Source organism: Macaca mulatta, chromosome 7, assembly GCF_049350105.2.
Source record: "Macaca mulatta isolate MMU2019108-1 chromosome 7, T2T-MMU8v2.0, whole genome shotgun sequence".
In the NCBI taxonomy this organism is placed as follows: Eukaryota; Metazoa; Chordata; class Mammalia; order Primates; family Cercopithecidae; genus Macaca; species Macaca mulatta.
In genome coordinates this window covers 29,415,522-29,441,346 of record NC_133412.1, presented here as the reverse complement: position 1 = coordinate 29,441,346, position 25,825 = coordinate 29,415,522, and the positions used below count along the sequence as shown (strand labels likewise).

At 46.3% G+C, this 25,825-nt stretch overlaps 1 protein-coding gene and 1 long non-coding RNA gene across 2 annotated transcripts in view; one reads left to right on the top strand and one right to left on the bottom strand.

The window, feature by feature from the left end:
- GNB5 (G protein subunit beta 5) overlaps positions 1–23,176 on the top strand; it is a 57,071-nt gene extending 33,895 nt beyond the window's left edge. Inside the window, exons 5-11 of the mRNA XM_015142260.3 lie at positions 2,466–2,598; positions 8,284–8,427; positions 10,561–10,652; positions 16,091–16,139; positions 18,230–18,326; positions 19,656–19,822; positions 21,637–23,176. Of these exons, the coding sequence (XP_014997746.1) occupies positions 2,466–2,598; positions 8,284–8,427; positions 10,561–10,652; positions 16,091–16,139; positions 18,230–18,326; positions 19,656–19,822; positions 21,637–21,648 (694 nt within the window). The 3' untranslated portion in view covers positions 21,649–23,176. The remainder of the gene's footprint in view (positions 1–2,465; positions 2,599–8,283; positions 8,428–10,560; positions 10,653–16,090; positions 16,140–18,229; positions 18,327–19,655; positions 19,823–21,636) is intronic.
- Positions 5,191–6,438, bottom strand: LOC114679404 (uncharacterized). The gene is made up of 3 exons (XR_003731247.2): positions 6,315–6,438; positions 5,531–5,597; positions 5,191–5,302 (listed from the first exon to the last, which is right to left on the bottom strand). It is a non-coding gene; the product is annotated as an uncharacterized LOC114679404 (long non-coding RNA).
- Positions 23,177–25,825: the final 2,649 nt, after the last annotated feature.

Sequence of the window (25,825 nt, the reverse complement as noted above, 5' to 3'; positions counted from 1 at the left end):
CAACTGTATTATCACATAGACCTGCACTGATGCCACATTCTCTAAATGTCATCGTAGGTAATAATGGGGTTATTTTTTATCTTAATTTACCTGGCTCCTGGGTCTCTCGCTCAGTTGTTTCCAAACTTGAAAGCTAAAACCCAAATGGTATTGGCACAATCCCCTTTCCCCAAAAAATGTGTCAATTGATTATATATACAAGTATTTCTCATTTAAGAGCTGTATCCCCAAGAAGCTTTCATTTAGGTATTGTATACTTACTACGAGCTCCTGTGTGCAAGGCACTGGGCCAGGTGTCATCATGGATTTCGAAGATGAATACGTAACCAAGATCACAACATTAGTTGGGTACTAAAGCAGAGATTCAACACTGGATGCATCACCCTGCAAAACCTTCCTGCTTCTCGTACCAATGCAAATAACCCTAAGTAATAAGTATCTCAACAGAAATTACTCAGGATGGGGAGGACATATCCCAGCTCAGGGGTCAGGGAGGACCATAGTCCACAGCATGCTTATCCCTTACCATAGCCTAAGTGCAAATCATTCTCTGCACATTCTTTTTTTTTTTTTTTTTTTTTTTTTTTTTTTTTTTTTTTAAGACAAAGAGTCTCACTCTGTTGCCCAGGCTGGAGTGCGGTGGTGTGTTCTCAATTCACTGCAACCTCTGCCTCCCAGGTTCAAGCAATTCTCCTGCCTCAGCCTTCCAAGTAGCTGGGATTACAGGTGTGTGCCACCTCGCCCAGCTAATTTTTGTATTTTTAGTAGAGTCAGGGTTTCTCCATGTTGGCCAGGGTGGTCTTGAACTCCTCACCTCAGGTGATCTGTCTACCTTGGCCTCCCAAAGTGCTAGGATTACTGGCGTGAGCCACCACGCCCAGCCTCCCCTGCACATTCTATAAACAAGTTTGCCAAAGCTAATTACTGATAAGAAACTACCCATGGATACACCTGTGCATCTCCCAGGAAGCTGGGAAAGCAGAAGGGACCCTTGGCTTTCCCAGTGCGTCAGAAAACAGTGACCCCATCTTAAATATTGTTCCCTACAAAAAGAAAGCAGAGCACCTTAGGGTAAGGCTGGGATTAGGTCTTTGGGGGGAAAAGAATAAAGTGAGGCTAGGATATTTTCTTGTTCTAGAAAGTAAAGGAACATTCAAGGACCAATAGGCGTCATATATAAAACAAAACAAAACAAAACAGGAGCTGGCTTGAAGAGGCCCCAAATTTGGGGTAATTTGAGCATCAAATGTAGTAATGATAATAATAGATCACGATACAATTAAGAAGAAAAATTTATGACTGTACAGTGATAGTGGGAAGGAGGATTCTTTATTACAGAAAAACACCAGCTAATAAATATGGAAGACATTATCCAAATAAATCAGCCTTTTGCACCCCTAAAGTAATATTTGATTCAAGCAAGGTTTGATTCATAAAGTTCCTGTATGAAAGTGGTTGAGGAAAGGATATTTTTATGGTCTCAAAAATATCACACCACAGATTATCACTGATTATGAACAAATTACCTTTACCCTGGAGATATCTAGTGGTCCACCTTAACCAAGTAATCAAAGTTGGCTTTACCAATCTTGGAAGAGACATTACAAGCCTTCTGACATGAAGCAATAAGAAAGAAGTACACAGTAGCACCTTGATACTCTTATTGCCAGAATGTTCTACAGTACTTGAATCTAACCATTAAGAAACCATCTGACAAATCTACCATATGTGACATTCTATACACAGCCAATCTTAGGATTTCCTGTCATGAACAACAAACAGTAGGTAGAGTCTGTTCTAGATTAAAAGATCTTAAAAAGGCGTAACAACTGAATGCAATATGTGAGCCTTGGTTGGGCCCTGGATCCTAGCGACAATAGGGGAAGATTGAATATGGCTGGCTTATTAAATGATGTTACGGAGGTTTTGTTGATTTTCTCAAATGTGATAAGGATGTGGTAGATAGGAGACTGTTCTTATTTTTAGGAGATGTAAATTTGCAAATGGAAGTGTTCAGAAGGAAAATGTCGTATCTGCAGTTTGCAGTCAAATGGTTCAGAATTTGCCCCTGCAGATAAGACAAAATGTTACATCTGAATCTAAGGGAAGGGATCTGGGTATTCAGTATACTATTCTTTTTTTTTTTTTTTTTTTTTTTTTTTCAGTTTTACAGTAGGTTTGAAAATCTTCAAACTGGCCGGGCGCAGTGGCTCACACTTGTAATCCTAGCACTTTGGGAGGCCAAGGGAGGATTGCTTGAGGCCAAGAGTTCAAGACCAACCTGGGCAACATAGCGAGACCCTGTCTCTATTTAAAAAAAAAAAAAAAGTTTAAAAGTTGGAGGAAAGGTTACAATATATGATACTGCTAAAGAGAATATGTTGAAAAGTTTATGTGATTGGGAAAGTAGACACATATTCTGTTACTCTGCATTAACCTTTGGTACTTCTTTCTTTCCATCCTAGTGGTTTGGATAATAAGTGTTCTGTGTATCCCTTGACGTTTGACAAAAATGAAAACATGGCTGCCAAAAAGAAGTCTGTTGCTATGCACACCAACTACCTGTCGGCCTGCAGCTTCACCAACTCTGACATGCAGGTAAATAAGCGGCCCCCGGTGTCAGGTTGACCTGCCAAGGAGCACTAAAGAGGAGCAGAGAGGAGAGGAAGCTTTTGGCATCTCTGTGAACAAGATGGGTGTGCTCCAGTAGTTTGCTCTAAGGGGAAGCTCCCATTGTTTCTCATCAGTTATTATTATGACTTTTAATAACGTGAGAAAGTTGGGGCTAGTGATGGTTGATAGAGTTGAGATAAACTACATGGCATATTGAAAATCCTCCTCTGACTGACTTGGCGAGGGTGGGAGTGGAGCAGAGAACCCCCTGGGGTAGAGGCAGTTACTGTGCCCTGGTCTGCGTGCTAACGTGTGTAAAGCTTCACTGAGCTGTCGGGCTTCAGAGCTGGGCACTACGTGCATCTCACTTTACAGTCCTGTTTTAACCAACGCAAAAAGAAGATGCTTCACCATATTAAATCTTTGCTCTACTTTGAATACACTACAGTGAAAACAACACAACCTTTAACAGTTTGACTAAGTTTTATTTAGCAAGTGGTGAAAGCACCGCATCATTTATTTATTCACACTTATTCAGCAAACCTTCTCAGTACCTACTACCCACATTGCCAGATACCACATGGCTCTGGGGCCAAAAGCTCAGTCCTGGCCCTCAGGGACCTTCATGAAAACCAGTAATGGTTGGACAGTGGCGGAACTGGGGAGCTCCGAGCAGGAGGGGTTGGTCACAGACTTGCTGCTGTCAGTGAAGAAGGACCGCTGCCACTCCAGGCAGCCACAGCGTGTGAGGGAGCACAGTGGGAGGCAGGCAGCTGAGAGGTGGGTGGGGCCAGATCCCAGGGCTCCCTGAGTGCCTGGGCTGGACCCTGTAGGTGGCAGGAGCCCTTAAGGGGTGAGTCAGATTTGGGTTTGTTTGGAAGAGGAGGGTGTCTGAGTTAGATTACAGCCTTCCGTAGTTTACTCTGGCTTCAGTGATTGATGTCGGGGGGATGGGGAGGTTAGAAGCAGGGAGGTCAGGTGGCTGGGTAGTTGTTCAGTTGCTGACAGGAGGGATGTTGGGACTTGCAATATCGCCATTGTGCACCTGTTGTTTACACCTAATATTTGAGCCTAACCAGGAATCTTGCAGACTTGTTCAGCAGGGGGCACTGTGGCCACTGGCTGGCTGCAGTGGCCAAAACCAGATGTCTTTGGGCCTGAGGCAAACCAAAGCAACAGAGGACATTTAAGCTGGATGAAGGCAGGCTCAGGGGGCTACCGCAACCATCAGGCATCTGAAGCCCCTCTGTGGAGACCCATCAGCCTCACTCTGTGTTGCCACAGGGCAGGGTTGGGGATGAAAGGGGGCACCTCTAGGTTAAAAGGTGCTTTCTTTTCCAACAAGTAGCTTAGCCAGAGATAGAGGGAAGTCTCAGCTGGCTACCTCAGCGGGGACGTGGCCTGGGAGGCAGAGCAGGTAAAGTGTGGCTCCGGAGACAGACAGTAAGATTAGATCCTGGCTCCACCATGTTCTAGCTAGTGATCCTAGACAGCATTTGAATTTCTGCATGCTTCATTTTTCTTACCTGCACATGAGGATAGTAAAGTATTAAATCTGTCCTGCATAAGGTTTTCTGAGACTTAAACGAGATGATTCATATAAATAGTATAGTCCCTGGTAAATATTAGTAAGTGTTAACTGTTATTATTTATTTGTTTGTTTGTTTGTTTTTTGAGTCAAGGTCTCTCTCTAGTACCCAGGCTGGAGTGCTGTGGCACAGTCTGGGCTCACTGAAGCCTCCACTACCCAGGCTCAAGTGATTCTTCTGCCTCAGCCTCCCAAGTAGCTGGTGGGCCTGTAGTGGGTCTGCAAGCACGCGCCACCATGCCTGGCTAATTTTTGTACTTTTTGTAGAGATGGGGTCTCACTGTGTTGCCCAGGCTGGTCTTGAACTCCAGAGCTCAAGCGATCCATTCGCCTTGATCTCCCAAAGTGCTGGGATTATAGGCGTAAGCCATCACACCCAGCCAATTTTATTATTATTAACACAAAGCTTCATGGGTGATTCTGATACACAGCCTAGTTTGGGTACTACTGAACTCATGAACCTCCAGCTTTCTTCAATCCCTGGGATCTAGGATGATAAAAGAGAAACTCAAGTGGCTGGTATGAGACTATGGTATTAAACCTACAAATTCTCTGCATTCCAGAACAAATGAGTGACAATGAGTTAGGGGTTCTGTTTAATGCATTTATGTGAATAAATGGTCTTTAAAATTTATTTTTACTTATAATGAAGATCACAAACACAAAATTGAAAAGTATTAGAAATCTACTTTTAACTTTTAAAAACTATTCATTTTTTTAACCGAACAGTATGGTATGAAAATTTCCTAAATTAAAGAGCAAGACTGGGTCGTTGCTTAAAGAAAATTGTTTGGACCTGGTATCTCAAAATAAACTGTAAGTTATTGCAAGTGTTAGGAAAACGGTGAGTTGGAACAACCACTAGTGGGTGTGGGCCAGGAGAGACTAAGGGAATTCAAGCGTCTAACAAAATATTAATACCCAAATTCAGCCTCGGTTCAGGTTTTGTGTGTCCATAAGCTACTTTGCCAGCTTAAGTCATCTTATTGGATGTATGCAGGCCTCCTGAGGGAAGTCGAGGCTGGAGGGGGTCCTGTGGACAGCCAGTGGGTTCAATGCTAGGGTGGGAGCAGATTCCCCTCCTTGTAATTTGTTCCTTCCCTGCAGAAAAAGAAAAAAAAAAAATGAGTTTTTTTTTTTTTTTTTTTGAGACCGAGTCTTACTCTGTTGCCCAGGCTGGAGTGCAGTGGCGTAATCTCAGCTCACTGCAACCTCTGCCCCCCAGCTTCAAGCAATTCTCGTGCCTCAGCCTTCCGAATAGCTGGGACAACAGGCATGAGCCACCACAACTGGCTAATTTTTGTATTTTTAGTAGAGATGGAGTTTTACCATGTTGGCCAGGCTGGTCTTGAACTCCTGACCTTGGGTGATCCGTCCACCTTGGCCTCCCAAAGTGCTGGGGGAAAAATGAGATTCTTTATGTGCAAGGCCTAACATATAAGAGAGAGGGGAAGAAAAAGGCAAAGGGGGCAAAGGGTGAGGAGGAGAGACCCTATCAGCAGCTGGAAATTGAAGGTGTGGTGTGGTCGGTGGGTGCACTGTGTGCTAGCGGCACATAAGGCCTGATTCCTCTTTTCTTTCCTCAGCCATCAGTCATCACCCACAAAGGACTATCTTGCGGACACTTACGCTGCAAGAGCCACTTCCTCCAGTCTTATCACCCCACCCAGGCCCTGTGGAGCAGCCAGAAGGCAGGGAGTAGGGAGGCTCTGCTATCCAGAGCTTCTCCCTTGCAGGTCCCCTCCGTTGCTGTCAGTACCCAGCTGGCTCAGGGCTCTGTGATGCCGCCAGCTGGGCCTATGAGGGCCCTGAACTGAGTCCTCACTGCGTTTCTCCCAACCCCAGGAAGGTATGCTCAGCCAGAGCCCAGGCCTCACACACACTGGCAGTGACAAAAAGTAAAACTTCAGCCCCGCCCCCGTGTCTTTCCCCCGGCACCCCCGTGTGCCTTTACTCTATGGCTGACCTTTGTACTCGTAAGCTATCTAGAGGCTCTTTGGGCCTCCGCCAGAGTTTCCTAAAATATACGTTTGCTCTTCTCATTCTCCTGCCCAGAAGCTTCCAGAGTGCCCTCTTGGCTTCAGGCTGAGTCCCCACCTGTGAACAGACTCACCTTTCATTTAGTGCAGACATAGGCCCCCCTGGAGTTTCTCTCTCCCCTTCCCTTCCTTCACCTGGCCAGCTCTCACTCTTCCTTGAAGACCAACTCAGATATCACCACACTGGATTTGGGACCCTCCTGTGTGCACACCTGGATCCAGTCACTGGATCCCAGTAACTACAGGGCCACAGAGACTCAGAGAAGCACTAGACTAGCAGTCAGGGCGCCTGGGTCGGGGCTTTGCTGCCTGACTGGAAGTTGCATCCTCTATCAGTTGGGCATAGTGCACAGTGGTGTTTGCACTTCCCCCCCCAGGATGGGACAAGCAGTAGATGAAAGAGTTTGCAGTGTGTATGCAAAGGGGAGGTGCAAGTCTTTCTGTGGACAGCCTGAGAATAAGGACAGAGAGCTGGGCCAGCTGGCCTTCCCATGGGTCCTGTCTCACCTCCGTCAGGAGGCAGTGGTGAGACACCCATGCTGTTGTCTTCGATCCTTGTCCACTGGTGATGTCAACTCCCCAAGCGAACATCAGAAATACTTGCAACCAAGCAAAGCTAAGGTTATCTGACCTCCTGCAGTAAGGGAGAACCTGCACTGGCAGAATCTTAGTAGGGTCTGAAAATGGAGGAATTAGGGAAGGGTACTTAGAGGATTTCAGGGTCCAGGCTTGGTGATTTGAAGGTGGGTCTTGCAAAGCCATTTTAGCTTTGGATTGGTGAGCCCAGCAAGGGAACAGTCTTGAAGTGAGTCTGGATGAGCAAGCTGTTAATCTTGTTAAGTTGTCTAATGGATTCACAGTCTTTTCTCCCAGGAGCAGGTATTTTCTGCAGCAAGCAGTGAAGTTATTTTTACTCGGTCTCAGTCTGGTTTAACATAGTAACAGGAAAGTTGGCCTGGTCCCAGAATTGTTTAACACAGGGATGGGGAATTATGTTAGTTTCATTCTTACTGGCAATCCTATTAAACTGAATTCTGGGAGAACAGAAACTGAGACACAATCTTTCTGCAAACCCTCATGCATTAGCAAAGTGCCTGGCAGACACTGTCAGCACACAGCAAATGTTTCTTGAACCTGTGTATGCATGAATATCCTCTTGCTCTCGTCAGTGGTCCTGGGAAGCCTCTGAACAGCACTGTGCTTGGGAAAAGCAACAACAGAGAACGTGTCCAACAAGATGCTGCCTAGACCCCTGCTGCTCCCAGTGTGTCCTGTGACCAGCCTCAGTGTTCCCTGGGAGCCTGTGAGAAGTGTAGACTCTCAGGCCCCACCCCAGACTCTGTATTAGCAAGCAGCCCAGTGATGTGCATCAGTATCCAAGAAGAACTTTAAGTGTCTGGCCCGCACAGCAGTGGGAGGCATCAAAGGTTTCAAACGTGCAGCAGAGACTAACGGAACACTTCCTACGAGCCAGGCGTGTGTAGAGCCCTGTAGGTACCACCATGAGGCCGCCAGGATTTCAGCTCTGCAGGGAGGCAGGCACATATACACACAACTCAAGGACCGTGAGAGTGCAGGAAATGTACTTTTTCCTTCTTTGTATAGGAGAGAGATTTCTGTGCATGAACCCAGATACAGCAGGTGTGTCTGCGTGTGTGTGTGTCTGCGTGTGTGTGTCTGCGTGTGTGTGTTTGCGTGTGTGTGTGCGCATGTGTGTGTGTGTCTGCGTGTGTGTGTGTTTGCGTGTGTGTGTTTGCGTGTGTGTGTGCGCATGTGTGTGTGTGTCTGCGTGTGTGTGTGTCTGCGTGTGTGTGTTTGCGTGTGTGTGTGCGCATGTGTGTGTGTGTCTGCGTGTGTGTGTGTTTGCGTGTGTGTGTGTCTGCGTGTGTGTGTGTGCGCGCGTGTGTGTGTGTGTCTGCGTGTGTGTGTGTGTGTGTGTGTGTAGAGTCTGCTTTTTCCTGCAGAACGTTAAGCCTCTGATTGACTGCACCTGGCAGAAGCAATAACCACAGCCACCCACTTCCTGTCCTTTTCCGCGGGCAGATCCTGACAGCGAGCGGCGATGGCACGTGTGCCCTGTGGGACGTGGAGAGCGGGCAGCTACTGCAGAGCTTCCACGGACATGGGGCTGACGTCCTCTGCTTGGACCTGGCCCCCTCAGAAACTGGAAACACCTTCGTGTCTGGGGTAAAGACCCAACGGAAACTCCCTAGGGCTCCTGTGTCCACTAAGGAGGCTTATGGTGGCAGTTCTTGTCCATTCATGGGATTAGCCTAGGCACTTCCCTAGAAGGGACTGCAGGAATTGTCCTCAACTCCCCACTAAACCCCCAGCTCCTGCAGTGACTGCACTGGTTCCAGGCCCCTCTTGGGGGGCTTGGTGGGCAGCTACAGGGCTGAGCTGTGAGGGCCTCCTTCTGTTCTGCCACTGATGTTAGCAGTCTACAGAGTAATCTGGAATGTTGTCCTGTATGAGTGCTGCAACTCAAGGTGTATATCTGCCACATTTTAAAATGTCATTCCTCAAATAAATAGCAGAGACTTAGCATCTGAGAGCATCAGAGACGCGCACAAGGGCATGGCAGGTCAGATGGCTACTGAGCTGAGGCAACGCTGTGATGCCGCCAGGGCCTTGGGGCCTGTGGGGCACTCTCCCACCCCACCCCTACCAGCCACCATCCTCCCTCCCATCACAGGGTGCAAGAAACAGAGGCTTTGAAAGCTCAGAGTTGGCACACAGGGCCACAGAGACTCAGAGAAGTGCTAGACTAGCAGTCAGGGCGCCTGGGTCGGGGCTTTGCTGCCTGACTGGAAGTTGCATCCTCTATCAGTTGGGCATAGTGCACAGTGGTGTTTGCACTTCCCTCCCCAGGATGGGGCAAGCAGTAGATGAAAGAGTTTGCAGTGTGTATGCAAAGGGGAGGGGCGAGTCTTTCTGTGGACAGCCTGAGAATAGGGACAGAGAGCTGGGCCAGCTGACCTTCCCACGGGTCCTGTCTCACCTCCGTCAGGAGGCAGTGGTGAGACAGGACAGTGACGCACATACTGTCAGGTGACTTCTGCAGCTGGGACACCTAAGGGACCTTTGCTCCAGGCTGCCCACACATCGATCCTAGGAGCCAGGCAAGGGCTGTATGAGCTGTAGTCAGCAGGGACCCTGATTTTCTTCCTGGGTATTCGGCCATGTGTAGATGTCTCACCCCTGTGCCTTGGTATCCCTGTGTTTCTCTCTCCTCGACTCTACTGTGTTTTTAAAAATTACTGCTATTACTGGAGATCATATTGTCTCATCCAGAGCACTAAACTGCATCCAATTTCTTGTCCTCTAAAGACGTGAAGGCCTTTCTGGTTTCTTTGCCCACATTTTCAGTAAAGACACTTGGGCCACGGGCCTTCCTCAGATGTGTGATGGTGCTTCATTACACACCTCCCTCTGCTCCAAGTTGAAACCAATAACTTGGACACCAATTTTAAGCTGTTACTTTTTGACTGTTTAAGCTGTTTGACCATTTAAGCTATTTGACTATTGAGAGTCCACATTCTACTTCTTGAGCTTGATAACATGACCACTCTGCAGGAACTTATCAAGCTGCTCCCAGAGCCTTGACAGTATAATGGGAAAACCCTCACGTCTGTGACCCTCTGGGTCATGTTAGCAACCTGAAGACAGCATTGACTTTACAGGTGTTGAGGCAGACGTCCGGGGAGGTGACTTGCCTAAGCCACCCGGCGCGTCAATGGCAGCACCCTGATGGGCCTCTGGTTTGCGGATTCCCAGCCCGGCATGCTGCTGAGGGTGCAGATGGCCCGGGGCGCCTGGCTCTCCAGCTTTGCTGAGGGCTGCTCCATACACCGAAACAAAGCTGGGACTCTCAGCTGCTCCATTTGGGCACTGCCAACCCATTAATGTCACAGCTAGAGAGGGCCCACCACGCACCACTGCCTGCCTGCCTTGCCCTCTGGGCTTAGGGAGGCAAGTATAAAGAGAAGAGAGAAAAGAGGGAAAACGAAGGGAAGGGAGATGCCCGGGGGAGGGTAAGAAGGGTTTGCCTCCATTCAGAAATGCTCAAAAGAAGAAAACAAGCTAAAAGAGGAAACTGAGTGCCTTGCCTCCTGCCTCCCATCCCAAGACCTAGTTCTAGGCTGCTAAGGGCTTTCTGACTGAGGAGACTGCCCTCAGGTAAAGCTAGTCTCAGAAAAGTGTGTTGTCAACCATTTGCTAATAGGAAATAAATGGTCTCTGTTATATAACTGGGACTCGTGCCTTGTCTATAGACATTCCTTGAAGTGGCCATAACTCTGGGTAATTTTGCATTTGTAGGGATGTGACAAGAAAGCCATGGTGTGGGACATGCGCTCCGGTCAGTGCGTGCAGGCCTTTGAAACACATGAGTCTGACATCAACAGTGTCCGGTCAGTGAGTAGAATGTTCATGCCACCTCTCTGTTCTGCCGGCATTGCCTGGCTTGGGTAATCCTTAGCCAAGGAACCGCCTCCAGATCAGTTTACTTGGCTGAGAGAGGCCTCCCCAGGAAGAAAGGCTGATTGTGGTGGAACTGAACAGTGCTTCAGAACTCATGGAGAATTTTAATTTAATTGCATTAGGAGCAATTAATATCCTCCCTAGGTTGAATCAGCATTTTTCATCCATTCATTCAATAAATATTTACTGAGTATTTATATGCTAGATATTATTCTAGAAACTGGGAATAGACTAGTGAACAAGGTAGACAAGGTCTCTACTCTCTTACAGGAGACAAACTAGACCAAACACAAATATACAATTTCAGATACTGATAACTACTATGGTAAAAGTAAAATAGGGAGATGGGATGGGTCATTTCTTAGAGGTCAAAGACAGCCTTACTGAGAAGGTGACATTTACATTGAGGCCAGGATGATGAAAGAGCCAGGCACGCAAAGAGCTGGGGGAAAAGCACAGAGATGAGAGGTTAAGGGACCTAAAAAAAGGCCAGGTGGTCACTGGAGAGTTTTGAGTTGGGAGGGGTAGGGGTGGCTAACCTGATCATAAAAGATCTCTCTGTTGGGAAGCCGAGGCGGGCAGATTGCTTGAGCCCAGGAGTTTGAGACCAGCCTAGGCAACATGGTGCAACCCTGTCTCTACCAAAAAAAAAAATACAAAAATTTAGCTGGGCATGGTGATGTGCGGAGGAGGCTAAGGTGGGAGGATCGATTGAACCCAGGAGATTGAGGCTACAGTGAGTCGAGATGGTGCCACTGCACTCCAGCCCAGGCAACAGAGTGAGACCATGTCTCAAAAAGAAAAAACCCAAACAAACCAAACAGATCACTGGCTATATGGAGAAGACATTGTAGGGAACAAGAATGGAAAAATGACGACCAGTTAGAGGTGGTTGTGTGAGTTCAACAAAGAAACGATGGTGACTGGAACTAAGGAAGACGTGGTGGAGACAGAAATGTCAAGAATTACGAAATGGCTTGAGATTTTGTCTACCTACATGTTAACAAGTTGGGCTGCCATAGCTCATGGATGCTGGTAGAAGACACGAGACTCCTGGGTCAGAGATGAAAGACAGTTTATTACTGATAGTAATGGCAATAGCCAGGATATCAGCTTGTTTGTGCTGGTATTTGAGCCCCAGTTCCACAGGGAGACATGAAAAGGGCCAAATGACACTGGCAGATGCAAGGGATGCACTCTAGAAGAACCCTGAGCTTAGGGAACCCACGTCTTTTATCGAGGGCAGTAAGCAGCAGTCCATGTGCTAAGACAGGGAAGACTGGAAGGATAGGGGGAAGAGGTGGGTTTTGCATATGGATTGGGGAGCTCTCTTTGGGGCTGGTTAGGTTTGAGATGCCTATTAAACATTCAAGATGTCAAGTAAGTAGCAGGATCCATGAATTAGATCCTAAGAGAGAGGTCAGGACTTGCCATGTATGGAAGATGGTATTGTTGAGACAGTTTATAAAGTATTTTCATTATACTCAGAACTCCCAAGAATCTTCATTATACTTAGTGGGAAAACACGAGAATTGTTTCTCTTAAAAACAAGAACAAGGCCGGGCGCGGTGGCTCAAGCCTGTAATCCCAGCACTTTGGGAGGCCGAGGCGGGTGGATCACGAGGTCAGGAGATCAAGACTATCCTGGCTAACATGGTGAAACCCCGTCTCTACTAAAAAAAATACAAAAAACTAGCCGGGCGTGGTGGCGGGCGCCTATAGTCTCAGCTACTTGGGAGGCTGAGGCGGGAGAATGGCGTGAACCCGGGAGGCGGAGCTTGCAGTGAGCCGAGATCACGCCACTGCACTCCAGCCTGGGAGACACAGCGAGACTCCGTCTCAAAAAAAAAAAAAAAGAAAAAAAACAAGAACAAAAAACAATACGTACGTACTTTAGTACTCCTTGCCCTCAAATGTGGGATAAGGAAAAAAGCAAAAGGACTCTCACTTATTGTAAATATGCAGTAATTACCTAGAAAATCAAAAGAAATCAATCTGAAAATCACTACAGATAGTAAATGAAGTTAGTAAAATGCAAGATAGAAGATAAAGCCACAAAAATAAGCCCCTATGTATTAATAAAGTATAGTCATTCCTTGGTATCTGTGGGAGATTGGTTCCAGGACCTCCCTCAGATACCAAAATCCTACATAAAACTATGTAGTATTTTCTCAGGGTATGCTGAAGTTATAAAAATAAATAAATAATAAAATTAAAGTGGTATAGTATTTGCATATAGCCTATGCACATCCTCCCATGTACTTTAAATCATCTCTCAATTACTTATAATATCTAATAAATGTATATGCAATGTAAATAGTTGTTAGACTGTATTGTTTGGAGAATGATGACAAGAAAAAAGGTTCAGTACAGATGCAACAATCCTTTTCTTTTTTAGAATATTTTTAATCTGCAGTTGATTTTATCCATGAGTGTAGAACCCATGGCTATGGAGGGCCAATGTACAGCTTTAAAATGCACACACTCAGCTGGGCGCTGTGGCTTATGCCTGTAATCTCAGCATTTTGGGAGGCCAAGGTGGGCAGATCACTTGAGGTCAGGAGTTGGAGACTAGCCTGGCCAACATGGTAAAACCCCGTCTCTACTAAAAATACAAAAATTAGCCAAACATGGTGGCACATGGCTGTAATACCAGCTACTTGGGAGGCTAAGGCACGAGAATCGCTTGAACTCAGGAGGCAGAAGTTGCAGTGAGCCGAGATCACGCCACTGCACTCCAGCCTGGTCGATAGAGTGAGACTCTTTCTCCAAAATAATAATAATAAAAAAATAAAATGCACACTGTCTCACCTGAGCTGTTTCATCTCCCCTGAGCCCTCTGCCTCTAACCTCCTTTGACCATCAGTTTTCAACTTAAGCTTCCCTCTGTACAGGAAGCCCCCCTGGTTTCCAGGGCTGACTTAGGTGCCCTCCTGTGTGAGGGGGACCACACTGCATGGCCAATTTACTCATCGATCTCCTCCTGCACTGAGGAAGTCAGAGAGAGAGAGAGAGAGAAAATCTTGCTTTTTAAAGTATTTGAAGTAACCAAACTTTTTAAACTATTTATGAATTCTTAATGGGAGAAATAAAAGATGATGTTGATAAATGGAGACATAAACCCAATTATTGATAGAGAACACTATAACTTAAAAATTTAAATGGCCATTTTTCTATATAGAGTGAATGCAGTTTCAATTAAGTTAGTTAATTGTAAATTGATGCTGAGACTCATCTTACGGATGCTACAGGGACTGATTCAGTGGGCCATGTTCAGGGTACCTTTTGATTTTCTTCCAGGGCAAACACTGGCTACCATGTCTACCCAAGGCTGAGGTTATACTGAGCATTGTCATTGTTCTCTTAGCATGCCCTTTGTAGTACACTGGATTAGTTAGGACATGGGCTTGTATGAGAGAAGCCCAAATAACAGTGACTTAAACCAGATGGAAGTTTTTTCTCACCTTAAAATCTGAGCTGCTATGACAGCTCATTCTGTCTTCGCAACCCACTCCCTAGGATGGTGCTCCCTCTCCTGCCCCCACTGGCCTACCACCATGCCTTCTTTCCAGCTGGCTGGTAGAGGAGAGTTGCACTTATCGCTTCTGTCTGCATCCCATGAGCCAGAACATGATCATATGGCCACATCTGGCTACAGGAAGACTAGAAACAGTTTTCATTCTGCCGTGTGCCCAGGAAAAACAAAACAAACCGGTGTTTTTCAGTGGGGTTCACTATTAGCATTTTGGGAAGGACATTTCATTGTAAGGGAATGTTCCATGTAAGACATTTACCATCCGTGTGGCCCAGCCACTGAATTCCAGTAGCACCCCCTGGGTTTGGTGCCATTCAAAAAAATCCTGCTTTTATTTAACCATAGCTATAGGAGAGAGAGAGGGAACACTGGGGGCACAAAAAGTCTCTTCCAGATAATCTACGTATTACCTGGAAGATAATACACTTGGTCCCTGAACTTCCCACCAGCAGAAGGAAATCATAGCCCATGTGGCCCCAAATGGTATTTAGTCTAGAAATCATTTTGACATTGGAATACGGATGCGTCAGATACTCCATGAATTCATAATGCTTTCAAAAACATAATGTGCCCACACCGTGATGGACTGACTGGGGCAGAGCTGAAAATGGTTAACATTTCTCATCCAGCTTTTCTCTTCTCCATCCCCGTCTTTCAGGCCAGTGTAAGTTAGTCACACAAAGTCAAGCTTCCCTCTCGTTTGCCAAATGTTTTGACTCTCCCCTCCCGCGGGTAGGAGGAATAACTTTAGCTGTTTTAAAGGGCTGCTTCTCCTCTGGCTTTTGTGGAGCTATAGGGTAAGTCACTGGCACAAGAAAGAAGAAACAAGCCTGGTGTGGTAGCTCACACCTGTAATCCCAACACTTTGGGAGGCCTAGGAGGGTGGATCACTTGAGGTCAGGAGTTCGAGACCAGCCTGACCAACATGGTGAAACCCCATCTCTACTAAAAATACAAAAATTAGCCAGGCATAGAGGCATGTGCCTGTAATCCCAGCTACTTGGGAGGCTGCGACATGAGAATCGCTTGAACCTGGGAGGTGGAGGTTTGTAGTGAGCCGAGTTCAGGCCATTGTACTCCAGCCTGGGTGAGAGAGTGAGACTCAGTCTCAAAAAAAACAAAAAAAGAAACAATGGAAGGTGTGGGGAACACAGCCCGGTGAGGCAGAGCGGAGGGGTTTAAAGACATTTGCTCTCATTCTGCCTCTGGATTATAATTTAGGACCCATATTTCTCACTAATCATCGAGAAGAGAATGACTATAGCAGTAATAATCATCATTCATGGAATGTGTTTTAATTGGCACCATGCCGGATTCTTTGCATGGACTGTCTTATGTAAACTTCACAGCAGAAAATATGCATTATTACTCTCACTTTTCAGATGAGGAAACTGAGGCTGGGCAAGAGGAAGTCATTTGCCAAAAGTATCGCAGGTAGTAAATGGTCAGTGCAGACATCCCATGTGGCTTTGTGCATCTGATTCCGTGTCTGTGCTCATAACCCCTTTCTTATCCCTGAGCTCTGGGCCAAGTCTTAGGAATTAGATATGTGATTGAGGGAAACTATATTTACAGGGGGTCTGCTCTGTGTTCTGTGCCTGATATCAACACACATTATCTCACTCTACAAGGCCAGCGTCATTGTCCCCCACTAACAGGGAAGAAAACTAGAAGTCAGTGGGCCTGACGTATGAGCTTCCTCTTCTGTCTTCTACTGCAAATATTCCTTAAGTCCCTAGAAGTAGAGATTCTGATTCCAAGGGCCTAGCATGGTTCTGATGGGCATCCAGGGTCGGGAATCACCACCCTGGATAAAGTACTTTCTCTCTGCAGGTACTACCCCAGTGGAGATGCCTTTGCTTCAGGGTCAGATGATGCTACGGTATGTTTCTAAGTTATTGAGAGCTTTTCCTATTCAATAGAGGGATCTGCTAACTTATTTTTAGAAAATAACTATTTTTCTGGTTATAGAAGTAATGAGTACTCAATGAAGAAAATTTGGGGGAATATTAAATTACCTTGATCTCCTTACCCAAGAAAAATCATAGTTGGATGAATTCCTTTCTGACTTTTTTCTTTTTGACAAACAAAATGCTTTGTAATTTGGCATTTTCACTTAACAGAATGTGAACATTTTCCCAGGCCGATAAATATTTCTCTCCATTACATTTTCTTAATGATTGAGTTGTATTCCATATTATGAACGTGACATTCGTCTTGAATTTTTGGCTCTTATCAAGGTTTTTTTTTTCTGTTAAAAACATTGCTATTAGTGTTTTTGTACCTTGCTTATCATTTCCTTAGCATTCTCAGACATAACTTGCTGAGCCATAAATAGACCCAGTTTTAAGGCTTTTGATACTGATTGCCAAATTATTTTCAAGAGAAAAAATATTTTCTTGTTGCCCTCAAAATATAAAATACCTTATGAAATAATGGTTTTCATTCTAATTTTCTGCTAAAGAAATTACAAAAGAATAGATTGAGAGTTTTGAAATAATGAAAAAGTAAAACTTCTGTATGTCAAAGCTATATAACAACATAAGGGAATACATCATGGAAACTTCTTGCCACATACAGTACAGGCCAAGTTGAAATCCTGTAGATATGAATAGGGTTACATAAGCAATAAAACGAACACTCCAATTAAAGAAGAGGGTAAAATGCAGGTCATTTACAAAGCAGTAAATCCAAAATGGCAAGTAAACACCTGAAAATGTTTTCAAAGTCACCCATAATCAAAGAAATGTATGTTTTAAGTTTTCAGTGGTCGGATGCCCATTTTGCCACTTGGATTAGCAAAGAAATGCTCAGAGGTTGGGTTGGTGGGGAGCCTGGAACAAGCCTGGGGTCAGGATAGTTGGCATCACCCTGCTAGAGGGCAGATACGAATCAAGAGCTTGAAAACATCTCTACTTGGCCAGGCATGGTGGCTCATGCCTGTAATCCCAGCACTGTGGGAGGCCAAGATAGGTGGATCACCTGAGGTCAGGAGTTCAAGACCAGCCTGGCCAATGTGGTGAAACCCCATCTCTACTAAATGAGACTAAAAATACAAAAATTAGCCAGGCGAGGTGGCGGGCACCTGTAATCCCTACTACTCTGGAGGCTGAGGCAGGAGAATCATTTGAACCCGGGGAGGCAGAGGTTGCAGTGAGCCAAGATTGCGCCATTGCACTCCAGCCTGGGTGACAAGCAAAACTCCATTTCAAAATAAAATAAAATAGAAAATAAAACATCTCTACTTCTGATCTGGTCATGCTATTTCCTGATAACTCTTCTAAGGATTCTATTTCTTACCTTGTCTAAGGAAAATACCAGAAACACATGTAAAGATTTTTATGTAAGAAGAGTCATCATAATATTTATAAAAGAGAAAAATTAAACACAACCGAAACAACAGGATTTGGCTAAATAGATTCTGATATATTCAGTAACCATATATATAACGTTTTTTGAAGTTTTCTTTTAATGATATGAGAAAGTAGGTATAACCTAATGTTAATAGAAGCAATAGTGAAACATCCAGCCCATTCAGATACACACATAAAATAGAAATAGGACTGAAGGAAACAGCTCAAAATTAGTAAATACCTCTAGGATTTAGGGTGACCCTCATTTCCTTCTGTATACATTTCTGAATATTTCAAAATTTTCTACAATCAACATGTGCCCTTTATCAGAAAAAAAAAAAAATGGGGCTTCCTTTTGTTTTTATACCTGAAGAAATTTGCTATATTTGTCATTTCTTTACTGACTCATAGAGGTTAATAGGAATCGGGACTCTTTACTGACTAATAGAAATTAATAGGAGTCGGGACTAAAGGATGAAATAACAGTAGGAAAAACTAAGAAGTTTTTCCTTCATCCTTTAAACTGCACAAGTCACTAGCACCTACCTGTAGCTCTGTGGTCATCACATCACCAAACTGAAGCCAGAAGTAAGTGCTGCTTTATTTATTTGCCCCCCAGTGTCGCCTCTATGACCTGCGGGCAGACAGGGAGGTCGCCATCTATTCCAAAGAGAGTATCATATTTGGAGCATCCAGCGTGGACTTCTCCCTCAGTGGTAAGATTTTATTTCAGAAACTTTTCCCGGGACTGTAAGACAGGACCGGAATGAAACTAGCGCTCCACCATCACTCAGTTCCTTTTCATTAACCGAGCTTCCTGTGGACCAGTATGCAAAATCATCCACATTTGCACCAGTTTTCCTCTGAGCTTCTGACCTCCCACTTTGCCCTGCTCCAGGCAACTTCCCCTAGCCCCATTCACTCCAGGGGGAGATGAAGGCTGTGTACTCACCTAATGCTGTCCTTCAAGGCAATGAAGTGTCAGAAATTCACTTCTGCAATGCTCTCAGGCATTTTTCTCCCCAGTCTTTGCTTCTCTTCATGCCCCAAAGGGAACTTTTCTCTAAGGTGGAGGTTAAGCAAGAGTCCCTTCTTGACCAGGCACTGTGACTCACGCCTATAATCCCAGCACGTTGGGAGGCCAAGGCAGGCGATCACTTGAGGTCAGGAGTTCGAAACCAGCCTGGCCAACACGGTGCAACCTTGTCTCTACTAAAAATACAAAACTTGGTTGGGCATGGTGGTGAATGCCTGTAATCCCAGCTACTCGGGAGGCTGAGGCAGGAGAATCACTTGAACCTGGGAAATGGAGCTTGCAGTGAGCTGAGATTGTGCCACTGCACTCCACCCTGGGCAGCAGAGCAAGACTCCGACTCAAAGGGAAAAAATAAAATGAGTCCCTTCTCAGTGCCGTGAATGAAGCTCATGGCTCCTTTGTGGGAAGTTGCTAGTGAAAAAGCATAGCTCCAGAAAGATCATGTCAAAGAAAGAAAGCAAAATGGAAAGTTAAAGCAGAGGTAACAGGCTGGCTACCTGGACCACTCGATTTCCCCAGACACATCCCTAGACTATCTGCACATGAAGTTCCTGCTACTGCCTGGAACATCTTTTCCCTGCCTTCTCTGCATGACTGACTCCTATTCAACCCTCAAGAGCCAGCTCAAATGTCACTTTAACTTTCTCTCTTTAAACAAGTTTTACAAGTTGTTAACTAGCAAATGACTAGAAATAATTTATTTGTGTCTGCAGTGCCCCCCTTGATCCCCCTTCCTCTCTGGTCCCATAGCACTTTACGTGTGTAAAGCACTTGCATTATGGCTGTTACCATGGGATGCTACAGTGATCTGTTCCTCTCGGCCCCACATCCTCCACCAGGGGCCGTGACTGTGCTTTCTCCCCTTTAAATCCTCAAGGCAAAGTACAGTGCCTAGGACTCAGTGGGCCTGAATCACTGCTTACTGAATGAGTGAGTGAGTGACAGTCATGTAATGAGAAACAGGAAGCAAGGAACTGGCTTAACAGCTATCATCTCACCCTGCTTCAAGGTCGCCTGCTGTTTGCTGGATACAATGATTACACTATCAACGTCTGGGATGTTCTCAAAGGGTCCCGGGTCTCCATCCTGTTTGGCCATGAAAACCGCGTTAGCACTCTACGAGTTTCCCCCGATGGGACTGCTTTCTGCTCAGGATCATGGGATCATACCCTCAGAGTAAGAGAGGTGGTTTTCTCTTTTCCTGTGTGTGAGAGGAGAGGGGAGGGGTGACGGGCCTTCTGAAGCAGAGGGAAGGCTTTCAGAGTAAGCTCAGGTGGGCCTGGTCAGCCTCGCGGAGCTCTCGTTTCCGCTCTGCCCACAGCCACAGGAGGAACTAGTTGCCTGGAGAGGTAGCGAGTGCCCCATCAATGCAGGTATTTTCGTATAGATTCGACAACTGCGTATCAGCCTGTAGGTGAGGGAATAGTTAGGCTTCATCCTCCAGAAAGTTCCTTTTGACCCTAAAAGTCTGATTCTTGTGATTCTAGCCTTTGGCAAACCACAGATAACCAGTCTTTTCTCCTATAGTATAGGGTTCTTATTACAATTATTAACCGTGTGATGACAAGGGTCACAGATCCAAGAGGCTGTGAAGCCCCTGAAATTATTACTTTTATCTTCCTTTTTTTTTTTTTTTTTTTTTAGTTTTCCTATAGCTTAATTTTGGAAGAGAAGCCCCTGAAATTATATATGCCAAATTTGGGGTGTATGCATTTTGTCCTCATGGCTTTCATTAAATTCTCAAAGATAGCTCCATAACCTTGTTGAGTGTTGGCTCCCCCAAAATACTACCAAAATAGCCTGTTTAAGCCGGGCGTGGTGGCTCACACCTGTAATTGTAGCACTTTGGGAGGCTGAGGTGGGCAGATCACTTGAGGTCAGGAGTTCCAGACCAGCCTGGGCAACATGGTGAAACCCCGTCTCTACTAAAAATACAAAAATCAGCCAGGCGTGGTGGCAGGCACCTGTAGTCCCAGCTACTCGGGAGGCTGAGGCAGGAGAATCGCTTGAACCCAGGAGGCAGAGGTTGCAGTTAGCCGAGATCATCCCACTGCACTCCAGCCTGGGCAACAGAGCAAGACTCTGTCTCAAAAAAAAAAAAAAAAAAGATGCCCATTCATAGAGCAAAGCTAAATTGATTGCTTACCTCAGTGTGGAACATCAAGAATTGGTAGAGGTGTAGTGGCATCTCAGAAGAGGAGGACAAAGGCATGCACGAGGTTTTTTTGGTCTGGTTTAAGGCAGGTCTTTGTTGGGGGCCACTTAATTAGGATTGGACAACTTTGTGATATAATAGTTTTAGGATTGCTGGACATGGGTGGGGGAGGGTTTCGAACGAACCCTTTAAAAGTAAGTACTCATTTGATGCTCTATATTGTCCTGAGACATGGGTGTATTTTCTAAAGAGGGTAAGTTGAGTAGTCTAGTGTTAGGATTTTTGCAAAATTCCTGAAGCAAATAAAAAAGTTATCTGTGAGTTCATCTTCCTGGGTAAGAGTGTCCTAAATGAGTAAAGTCCTGTTAATGTGTACGGTGAGCTGTATGGGTTCAAATGGTTTTGGTTGTCAATCTGTTGAGTAAAGTCCTGTTAATGTATACGGTGAGCTGTATGGGTTCAAATGGTTTTGGATGTCAATCTGTTGAGTAAAGTCCTGTTAATGTATACGGTGAGCTGTATGGGTTCAAATGGTTTTGGTTGTCAATCTGTAAGAGTAACCAGACCCTAGTAAGGAGGCTGCAGATGCCCCACAAACAATTAACTAAGGGAGGAGGGGATCAGGTCCAAAGAAGCACCTTTGCGTTGCTAGGAGTACAGTGTTATCCTTCTAAGGCACAGGAGCACCCTATTTTGGATGGGGTGTGTGTGTGTGTGTGTGTGTGTGTGTATGCCCATGCATGTGTGTGAATAGACTAATTTTATCTCTTTAAGCTCAAGTTTTATAAGTTGTTAACTACAAAGGTCTAAAATCTATCTGTTTGTGTCTTCACAGGTCTGGGCCTAATCATCTCACAATGCACTCATGTATACCTGAGAATTTGAAATCTTCACATGTAAATAGATACTACTTCTAGAGGAGCTTAGGTTTACTGCGGTTTAGCTTAGGGGAGCAACCATGGCTCACAGGTCACTAAGCGTCTCCAATATGACTATTAAAACTGTCACCTCTGGAAATACACTAGTGTGAGCCTTCAGCACTGCAAGAATACCTTCAAGTACAGTATTTTTCTTTTGGAACACTTTAAAATGTATCTGTTTTTAAGGTTATTCTAAATTATAGTAGCCTCAACTCATTCTGTCACCAGTAGAATTCAGCAGTTAATATAGTCCGTATTATTTCTTTGAGTCAATTCATTTTCAGAGCACTTTAAAGTCTGATATTTCTTGTGCACTGTGATGCCTGGAACCTTCGTCTGGAAGTGCTGGTTTTATGGACTGAGGACTGGTAACTGGTCTGGATAGAAGCAAATTCCAATTCCAAATGAAATCAGACAAAAATCACTTTTTTTAGAATGTTTTTATTGTAAAAGTGTCTTTTTCAGCTTCCTGTTCTATTGTCTTTTTTCAGATAAAACATTTTTGTCTATGGTGAACTGCTGTAAATGACATAGAGAAATGCCTCAAAAGGACAGGTGGTTTGACTGATGAATGATGATGATGTCACTGTGTCACTTGGACAGGGCGTTTTCTCTGAATTGAAAGGAAAGCCAGTGCTGTTTGTAAACAAATGCTTCTGAGAGCAAGCAAAACTCTGTGTGGGAACACAGGATAGTAAACTTATTTAAAAACCTATTAGTAGAATTAGTGGAAACACTTAGGTTAAAGTGGATCTTGTCCATATAAATTATATCCATATGTATTGCATTGCAATTATAATTACATATGCAAATTGATTGCTAGTCATGAATAATAATGTCTGCTTCTCTTATACAGAAAGAAAAACAATATTGAAAGAAGATCTTCTCTTTATTTGAGACTCAGAATTCCTTCTGGAAGAAGGAAGTACTTTTTGTCATAGGATCCCTTCTTTTCCTTTTTTGTTTTTTTTGTAAGATGTAGATGCTTAGTCTTTGCTTTAGAAAACTTCTCATTTAAAAAGATGGCACGCATTATTATCTAGGGGAATAAAAGGTCACCTCAGACACCAGATGTCATTCCTGGTGAGGCCTGCCCTGCGGCCTCGTGGGTGGCCTGGGGTCTGCTGGCAGGTTCTGGCTGCGCCTGAAAGCTGCGAGCACCCTGTCCCTTGGACTGTCGGGTCTCCTCTCCTGGTCCTGCTCCAGCCCAGCCCTTCTTCTGGTGGTAGCTCTGGCTTTGCAAGCCCAGCTCCAGGCCCTGCTCCTCAGAGAGAGTGTTCCAGAGCTTGAGCTGGGCACAGCCATAGGACAGGCCTGGAGCAGATGCTCCAGGGGTATGCCAGGCCCACCCTCACAACTGCTTGTTCAGGTATCGTGATGGGCCACTCGGTCCAAAATCAGCCCGGCCAGCTTTTCCATCATCTCACTTCAAATAAACATAATAATTTGATCATTTGCAGAGCAGTTACTGGTGGTTTTACTGCACACCGGGGTCTGGGGTAGAGAGAGAAAAATAAAAGGCCTCTGCCTGCCTCCAATGAGCCCAGAGAGAGTGCTTTTAAGTCCCAGTAGATTCCAGTCTGGGCAGGGGCTCAGGAAATGGGCCCAGTGTCTGGCCAGCTCCTGCCAGCTGCTGAAGGGGTCAGGGACACCATGGGATTCCTGAGCTCTGCTCCAGAATGTCCCATAGTGGCCTCTGGTGCAGCTGGCCGCCTTGTGGTGGCATGCCCAGCCCTCTGTCCCACAGCCTTTTTTTTTTTTGTTTTTTTTTTGGCTCTGCAGTGTGCCTTCCGGCTCCCAGAAGTGAAGGTCGGCACAGGAAAGGAAGGAAAGGTGGCCCAGGGGAAGCACATTCCGGGTTCTATGTTTGGAGGGGTGGAGAGCATCTTCAGGATATGTGCAAAGTAGACTGTGATTTTCCAATCCAAAAAGCCACTTTACAGGCCCAGGGAAAGTATTCCAGAGAATGCTTCCACTCCCCACATGGGCAGGAAGCCCCCTCCGCTGTGAGCTTGCGCTGTCACGGGGGGTGCTGCCGGGATTTGGACTATGTGACAGCATGTGGAGACTCAGGGGTAAGCTCCATGGAATAGGTTGTGTTTTGCAGATCGAAAATAACGCTGAGTGCATTTTATAATCAGCTTTTCCTTTTTCCAGAGGACTTGGGGATAAACCTACGAAACCAATGGAGGTGAAGGGGCCAAACAGATGGGCCCCTAGAGATGTATAGGCTTAGGCAACCCCCTTCCAGGCCAGAAAAAACGAAAGTCAGGCAGAAAGGTGTGGGTGATGGGTATTTATGGGAAGTACCTGTGACAGGAAGCCAAGTCCAGTGCTTTAGAATGCGTGGTCAGCCTCTCACCGGCGGAGCCCTGGCAGCCGTCCCTGTTCTCCCAGGCGAGCCAGAGGCGGGCATCCCATTGCCACTGCCCTCTTCCTGCCCTTCTGCCTCCTTCGCACCCCTCTCTAGATTATAAGTGGTTTAAAACAGCACAAGGTTATAAGGGCCCTTGTGTCCCGGGTTCTTGTAGCTGCCAGGCCAGCTGACTGAAAGGTGGCACCCCTGATATTGGGACTCCTCTGTGAGTTAGAGGGACGCCATGGTGACAAAGGAGGTCTGACCCTGGTTCACACCCAGCTCTGACACGTTCACAGAATATGTGATAATATCTGAGTTTCTCTCAGCCTCAGTTTCCCCATCTATAACATGGGATGGCACTAAAATATGTGACATGCATACTTCATTCTTTAGCACATCTTCAGGAAGGGTTAGTTCCAACTTCCTCCCTGTGTCCTCCTTATTCCCCTTCCTGTTTGCCCCCCTCCCTTCTCCCTCCACCTATCTTCCCTCTTTCTCTTCCCTTTCCCTCCTCCTTCCTCTCTCCTCCCTCCCTCCTATCTCCTCCCCCCTCCCACCTCCTCCTCCTCTCCCATCTCCTCCTCCTCCCCTCCCATCTCCTCCTCCTCCTCCCCTCCCATCTCCTCCTCCTCCCCTCCCATCTCCTCTTCCTCCCCTCCCATCTCCTCCCTCCTTCCCATCTCCTCTCCCATCTCTCCTTCCTCTTTGCCATCTCCTCCCTCCCTCCCATCTTCTCCTCCTCCCTCCCATCTCTTCCTCCCTCCCATCTCCTCCTCCCTCCCATCTCCTTCTCCCATCTCTTCCTCCCTCCCATCTCCTCCTCCCTCCCATCTCCTTCTCCCTCCCATCTCTTCCTCCCTTCCTCCCATCTCCTCATCCCTCCCATCTCTCCTCCTTCCCTCCCAACTCTTCTTCCCTCCCTCCCATCTCCTTGTCCCTCCCATCTCTCCTTCCCACCCATCTCCTCCTCCTCCCTCACATCTCCTCCTCCCACCCATCTCCTCCTCCCACCCTCCCATCTCCTCCCCCCTCCTTCCCATGTCCTCCTCCCTCCTTCCCATCTCCTCCTGCCTCCCTCCCATCTCCTTCTCTCTCCTTCCCATCTCCTCCTCTTTCCTCTCCTCTGCCCCCTCCCCCTCTCCTTCTCATTCATCCAGACTCCCTCCCTTCCATCTCCCTCCCTCCCATCTCCTCCTTCCTCCCTCCCATCTCCTCCTTCCTCCCTCCCATCACCTCCTCCCTCCCTCCCATCCCCTCCCTCTCATCTCCCTTCCTCCCATCTCCTCCTCCCTCTCATCTCCCTTCCTCCCATCTCCTCCTCCCTCTCATCTCCTCCTCCCTTCCTCCCATCACCTCCTCCTCCCTCCCTCTCATCGCCTCCTCCCTCCCATCTCCTCCTTCCCATGTCTCCTCCCTCCCATCTCCTCCTCCTCCCTTCCATCTCCTCCTCCCACCCTCCCAAGTCCTCCTCCCTCCTTCCCATCCCTTCCTCCCTCCCATCACCTCCTCCCTCCCTCCCAGTGCCTCCTTCATGCCTCCTCTCTCCTTCCCAACTCCTCCTCTTTTCTCTCCTGCCCCCTCCCCCTCTCCTCATTCATCCAGACTCCTTTTTCTAACCCTTCTCAATCTTCCTCCTTTCCTCATCTCCTCTTCCTCTCTCTCCCTGTTCCGCTTCTCTCCTGGTCTCCTTCCTTCCCCTTCTGCCCTTTCTCGCTCCCTCCTCCTCTCTCCCCATTCCCCTTCCC